Here is a 7,709-nt window from a genome sequence, read left to right as displayed (position 1 = left end):
AAAATGTGTATGTATTATGCAGTTAGTCAGTTGCATCAAAGGTATTGATCTGACAAGAAAAAAAAAATAGCTGAGTACGTCGAATCGCAACGTCTCGGATCATTAAATTTACTGTTACTAAAGAAACTTAATTTCTGAACATGAGAATATTAATGTCTTGTATCCTGCCTAATGTTAAATATACAGTCATGTAATCTAACGGTGATGCAGGCATATGTAGCTATACCCCCCCCCCCCCCTCTCCTATTACTTTTCTAACAACTGTTCTCGATACTATTACATGCAAAGTTTGATATATTGACCCCCCCCTCACTTTTTAAAATATGAATTCTTGCATTGCCTTTACATTTATTTCAGCAGACTGGTCACAGGGGCTAGGCCCGTTTTGGACCCGAACTCTGTGTTACAATGAATTTACTATATTTGCAGTATCACAGAGCCCGGGCCCAAAACGGATTTGACCCCTGCGAGACTGACATTTCTGTGGTTGTGCGTAACAAAGAAGGACAACTCTAATTGATTTAAGATTCGGGCTCGGACTGTTCAATATTTTTGTGCAAAAGCAGACTGCAAGTCATTGTGATTGTTTTCTTCCTACAAAGCATAAACAAACTCGATCAGGTAAATACTACCACAAAATGATCTCAGACGGGGCCAGCATGGCGGCCATATTGCTCATTTACGTGCATGTAGGAGCACTTACGATAACCCTAGACCACTCGTAGGGTTACGATCAATACTGATCGTAAATCGCAAATCGTAACTTTTAGTGAAACGGTCGTACGTGCTACGTTCACATTTAAGTCTACGTTTACGATCTACGATCGGTTAGTGAAACGGCCGCCAGGATGCTTGGCGCTTACGGCTTTTGAACAGTGAGGGATCTTTATCGTGTCACATCTCCTGTGACACGGGACCTCGGTTTTTGCGGTCTCATCCGAAGGACCACCTTCTTCCGGCAAACAAGGGGTACTGAGAACCTAATCCAACCTGGATCCCCAAGGGACCGTCCCAGAGTGTCCTACACGTACAGGCATATACATTTCTAAAGTCTTCACAAGGTTTTTCAGCTAGTCGAAGCGACATAATTTTAGCGATTGTGTAGACTTAGCTTTCAAACTGTAAATTGTACAAACAGGGAAGACAATTCTTTCACATAAACAGTTCAATTGGACTTTTAGATATATCGATGACGTTTTGTCTATTAACAATGATAGCTTTCAATCATATGTCGATTTGATATATCCCTGTGAGCTCGAAATAAAGGACACCACAGAGTCGTCCACTTCTGCTTCATACTTAGATATTTTATTGAAAGTAGACATTAACGGCAAACTGACAACTCAACTGTATGACAAACGGGATGATTTCAGCTTCTCCATCGTCAACTTCCCATATTTATGTAGCAATATTCCATTATATCCTGCATATGGTGTTTATATATGCAAAGTGAAGATAACGAACAATGATCAATCTCATAACTCCTACAAACAATACAAAATAGATAGTTGGGCAAACACGGACCCCTGGACACACCAGACGTGGGATCAGGTGCCTAGGAGGAGTAAGCATCCCCTGTTGACCGGTCACACCCGCCGTGAGCCCTATATCCTGATCAGGTAAACGGAGTTATCCGCAGTCAAAATCAGTGCGCCAAGAACGGCTTAACAATCGGCATGAAACACGTCAGACAGCATTTGACCCAATGCGAGGTTGTGTTGACGAAGTAGATCTTATAACGACCATAGAATTTGCGAAATGCTGACTTCAATCGAGACTGTTGAAATCCCTGTACCATCAACTTGTTTGTCAGTAGCTTACCTCGATTTAAAAACTGACTATACGCAGAACAAGCTCTTGCATATAGAATCAGTTGAGATATATAAACACCATATGCAGGTGATAATGGAATATTCTACACAAATATGGGAAGTTGACGATGGAGAAGCTGAAATCATCCCGTTTGTCATACAGTTGAGTTGTCAGTTTGCCGTTAATGTCTACTTTCAATAAAATATCTAAGTATGAAGCAGAAGTGGACGACTCTGTGGTGTCCTTTATTTCGAGCTCACATGGATATATCAAATCGACATATGAATGAAAGCTATCATTGTTAATAGACAAAACGTCATCGATATATCTAAAAGTCGAATTGAAGGCCACAGCGAGAGATTTTTTCTTCTCACGTAGAAGTTTTTGAATAAATTCTGCTTCATATGAATATAAAAACAGGTCAGCTAACAAAGGAGCACAATTCGTGCCCATGGGAATTCCAACAGACTGTTGGAAGACCTGATCACCAAAGACCACGAAGATATTGTCAATGAGGAACTCTAGCATATTTTTTATTTCAACTTCAGAGTACTTGTGCGTGGAATCAGAGTGGTGTTTAACAAAGTAAGTTTTTGAATGACTGATCACTAGATATGAATATTTCCGTTTTCCGTTTTTGTTGAAGAAGCAACTGTCTATGATGTGAAAAAGTCTAGTCTTTAATTTATCGTGAGGAATGGTCGTGTATAGTGTTGAAAAGTCATAGGTTTTAATGTTATTGATTTGGGAAAAATTCTGTGATTTCAAGTTTACCATAAGTTCTTTAGAATTTTTTAGAATCCACATTTGATTAACACCACTTCTTGCATATGTAGTCGCACAGTAAGTTTGAAGTTTCTCTTTTACAGCTGTTAACATTTTCGTGAGGAGCAAAGATAGGGGCTTGGTAGAGCACTTACTGGATCCAGCAATGTATCTTTGTTTATAAGGGTTTTTATGTAGTTTAGGAATCCAGTATAGGTACGGTAACTCATATTCATTCGATCCATTGACTGGAATATTAAATGTGTCTAAAACTGAAGCATGGTTTTGAAGAATTTCATCTTTTGAAAGGGCAGTTGGAGTATAAGTATGATTACCAAAAGTGGAATTAATGCCAAGTTCGTTTAAAATACAGTTGTAATAATGAGCCTTACAAACAAAGACAATGTTGTCACTAACTTTGTCAGCTGGAACCAAAACATATTCCTCATGTAACCTATCTAATTCTTTTATCACTTCTGGTTTACTAAACACAGAAGGATACATGGTACGTACTTTTGTTTTCATGTGTCTAATGCGGGATTTCAATATCCCTCTTATGCTTTTAACCCATTCTGACAATGTATCAAGTTCTTCTTTTTCATATTTAGCCCATTTTATCTCAACTGATTCGATATGCAAGAGCTTGTTCTGCGTATAGTCAGTTTTTAAATCGAGATAAGCTACTGACAAACAAGTTGTTTGTACAGGGATTTCAACAGTCTCGATTGAAGTCAGCATTTCGCAAATTCTATGGTCGTTATAACGATCTAGTTCGTCAATACAACCTCGCATTGGGTCAAATGCTGTCTGACGTGTTTCATGCCGATTGTTAAGCCGTTCTTGGCACACTGATTTTGACTGAGGATAACTCCGTTTACCTGATCAGGATATAGGGCTCACGGCGGGTGTGACCGGTCAACAGGGGATGCTTACTCCTCCTAGGCACCTGATCCCACCTCTGGTGTGTCCAGGGGTCCGTGTTTGCCCAACTATCTATTTTGTATTGCTTATAGGAGTTATGAGATTGATCACTGTTCGTTATCTTCACCTTACATGTTCCTCCGACTTTTGTCCCGTGGGGATCCGGGTTAGAATAGATCCTCAGTACCCCCTTGCTTGTCGTAAGAGGCGACTAAATGGGGCGGTCCTTTGGATGAGACCGAAAAAAAACCGAGGTCCCGTGTCACAGGGTGTGTGGCACGATAAAGATCCCTCCCTGTTCAATGGCCATAGGCGCCGAGCATAGGCCGAAATTTTGCAGCCCTTCACCGGCAGTGGTGACGTCTCCATATGAGTGAAATATTTTCAAGAGGGACTTAAAACAATATTCAATCAATCAATCCTCCGCCTTTTTTGTCACTATGGTATTACTCCTCTTGGTCAGCTATGAAATTGTGCGATTCATTTGCAATCCTCGGAATTTTATCCTTCCCGTTTCTACCAAACACGTATGCTTTTTCAGACATTTCCAGTTTTTATCACATTCATCTCAGGAAACAACAAAATTTCAGGTAATTGACATGGTTTTCCCCATAAAGAGGTAAATGTATTTTGATAATACCGTCTGGCAAGTTTCCGCATCTTCAGAGGATTATATAAGTAAGATTTCCATCACTCTTTGCAATTAATCATCGCAGGTGTTTGATAATTAAAAAGTGACTACGCCTAGGTGTTTCCTGTCTTGAGGCAGGATATTTTTAAAATTCCAGAATCGTTTACTTTCTGTGTGTCGATAATATATGTCCCAACTTCTATAGAAAATTTTGGTACCATTTTTCATAAAGTGTACATGTATATTACAGTTTTATGGCAATGTGCAGACGGTTTCTTCATACAGATGTATATTGTGTATCACATTATTGTATTCAAGGGATAAATTATTTCGTCGCTGTATGAAGACTAATTGTACCAGCGCTTTCTGTTAGAAATGGTAAAATATAAAAGGGCTCCAATTATAAACTTCTGTAAATGTACTCTTATTTGCAGAGATGAAAAATACTTCATAATTTTATGCCCGAACTTTTAAAATAATGCATTAATCAATCAATTTATACTGTATAAATCTCAACCAAGTTTTATGTATAAATTATGTTAGTTCTTTTTACCCATTGATTTGAAAATAATTGCAGCATAAGATCACTTCCAAAGATTTCCAAAATTACTTTTTAAAAAATTGATTTCGTAATTATGAGGCTGACATTCACCTCGATGTTAATGTTCAAACATCGCTGGACCTCTTTAATACATTTGTATTGTGGAGCTTAATATCGTCAAAACCTTGTTTATTTCAGTGCTTTAACTTTTAGTGTGATTCGGGAGTTACTTAGATTTTATTTATATTGGATATAAGAGATGTGATTTCCTCACATGGCTGACAATGAATAGCGGATTTCCTACCCAGGATCATAGTTAGGGATCATGGCTGTGATTGAACGATTCTTTTCAAAAGATTCCAGTTATTTTCCCATGTGAATCGATGAAATGAGCTTAGTAAAGTTTGGGAATGCTTTTTAAAAGAATGTCGTACAAAATATCAATCTAATGAGAATTACACTTGTATCGTAGAGGAGTGGACAAGTATAATGATTTTAATTAGATCATATACGACATTATCTCTGGAGTGGACAAGTTTAATTTTAATTATATCGTACAAAAAATTATCTCTGCTTGAAAGTACGTGTAGTTGGAAAAAATAACGATTTTTGTTCCTTAATAATTCTAGCAATGGCAGATACAGTACCAATTCCGCTCAAATAAACTTTGATTTATTAATCTTTTATTTCCTCTATTACAGAGATTATCAACATATATACAAAATATAAACTATACTAGTACATTATCGGCGACAAAAACTACCTCAAAAAAAGTAAATTTCCCCCCTTAATACTTCTAGCAATGGCAGATAGATACAGTACCAATTCTGCTCAAATAAATTTTGATATATTCGTCCGAATAAGACAAAGTAAATTATTTTCTGAAGAGGCAACATGTTTGTTAATTGCCCGGTTTATATGTTTGTTATATATAATATTGACAGTCCCCATGTGCATATTACAGAAACTTTCACAGGATTGTAAATTTCAGAATGAGGTCGGTCACCACCTTCCATACACTGACCACAATACGTTATGAAACAGAGTCGATTTTTTAACAATAATGATATGTGTATTGAATATAAGATTTACCTGTTTGTTATTTTTATAAATGTGTAGTTCACTCCGAATCATGTCGCTTTTATTAAATACAAAAGATTGAAATTGCTAACGACAACTTATATGTTGTGTTAAAAAACAGCCCGTGGTAATTTTCCAAAGCCGGTCCCTTAAAATAGCAAGCAAATTTAGAATTATCAGTAACTCAAAGAGCATACATCAACCAGATAATCCGGACGAACGTCTTCTGCATTACCGTATAAAAGCTTCTTATATCAATATTAAGACAAGAATTTTTCTTATATACGTTGATACGTGGTAATCTTTAAATGGACAAACAGAACTACGTATTTGTCAGATAATGAAGGACCCATCATAGTCTGATGTGACATATATAGAATTAAAAAATATATGTATATGTAAAACGTTATCCACAGCTAGCGGTGGAAACTACAGACTCCAGCATGAGGAGCTTGATGATAGTTTTATGTTTTTTCTGCTTTGTGGACGGATATACCATCCAAGATCAGACACAGCTTCACACAGACCTCGCCTCGGGATACGACCGAAGAGTAAGGCCAGGAATCGACAGAACGGCCCCCCTGCGAATCGATATCAAATTCTACCTGACAAGTTTAAAGGAATTCTCGGAAGGACTAAGTAAAATTGGAATCGTGGGATCACTTAGTCTTGAATGGATAGATTCCCGACTCAGATGGGACCCTAGCAACTATGGCTGGAACCTTTACGAAACCTCGCTTTTTATATCTGATATTTGGACACCTTTCCTAGTTATGATGAATCCATTCGATAAAGTTCGGAAAACGCTTTTAGATGGAATGTCTTGCAAAGTATATGATTATGGAAAAGTCAACTGCCTACCACCTGATCTTTATGAAGCCACTTGTGATGCTGACGTCACTTATTACCCGTTTGATTCGCAGACGTGCACATTAAAATTTTACGTTCCCGCTCATTACCCGTCAGATATTATTCTGAGACCAAATTCCTCTACATTTGACATGTTGTTGTACGAGGAGAATGGATTGTGGTCTATCACAAGCACTCGTCTATATTATCACGTCAGCGTGTACAATTTCGAGGAACTTCGACTGGAAATCAACATGAAGCGAAGGACCGCGTATTACATCGCCGGATTAATTCTACCTATCTGTTTCATGAATTTTCTTCAGATTTTAGTGTTCGTTTTGCCCGTGGAGTCCGGAGAGAGGATGGGATTTTCTATCACCGTTTTACTGGCTGTCGCTGTGTTCCTCACAATAATACAAGACAAGCTGCCCGAGGCATCAGAACCGAATGTATCGTATTTAACTTACAAACTTTTGGTCGACATGTTGCTTGGTTGTGCTATGGTGATAGCCGTGGTATTTGGAATGAATTTCTACCATAAAGCAGACGACAAGGCGATTCCCACCAGATTGAAGAGTTTCACACGCCGCGTGATGATGTGTTGTAAACGTAAAATATCAACAGTTTCAATAGAAAAGTATGGGGATACGGAGAAAACTCCAGTAGAATGTGTAAACGATGACGCAGGCAGTGACATCACATGCAACGTCACTTGGAACGATGTCGGGTTAGCTTTCGACAGATTGTTTTTAATTCTTTTCTTCGTTTTATTGATTTCTAATAACGTTGTATACCTTGTAATAATGGCTATGATGAGTTCGTGATTACTCTCTTAACTCCATCCTTCTAGACCGAAATGCAATCTTAATTTTATATACGCATACTTCATAAACTCCTCTTTCCGAGAAATCAATTATGTTTTTTAGGAGCTATGAAGGTTTTGAGATTTGATTGAGAATTCTCCAAATAACGAGGAAAGAGTTTCAGAAGGGTTTCCGTTCCTTTAATTACCGAACTACATGTAACAGTTGTGTATTTTGAGCCGTTCTAGAGGTGTTCCTTCAAACGGTTCTTCCTATTCTCCGTAGTGGACTACATCATCTGCGTACG

At 37.9% G+C, this 7,709-nt stretch overlaps 1 protein-coding gene across 1 annotated transcript; it reads left to right on the top strand.

The window, feature by feature from the left end:
• The first annotated feature begins 6,193 nt into the window (after positions 1-6,193).
• Positions 6,194-7,423, top strand: LOC125679061 (acetylcholine receptor subunit alpha-like). Its single transcript, XM_056155280.1, has one exon. It carries the CDS (start codon positions 6,194-6,196, stop codon positions 7,421-7,423), a length of 1,230 nt encoding a protein of 409 aa, XP_056011255.1.
• The last annotated feature ends 286 nt before the right edge of the window (positions 7,424-7,709 follow it).

This window comes from Ostrea edulis, chromosome 2 (genome assembly GCF_947568905.1).
Source record: "Ostrea edulis chromosome 2, xbOstEdul1.1, whole genome shotgun sequence".
Lineage (NCBI taxonomy): Eukaryota > Metazoa > Mollusca > Bivalvia > Ostreida > Ostreidae > Ostrea > Ostrea edulis.
The sequence above is the reverse complement of the archived record's forward strand: the minus strand, read 5'-3'. Positions and strand labels throughout refer to the sequence as shown.

Excerpts from the sequence above, each read along its gene's own strand:
- LOC125679061 (XM_056155280.1), top strand. The coding sequence starts at position 6,194 with ATGAGGAGCTTGATGATAGTTTTATGTTTTTTCTGCTTTGTGGACGGA.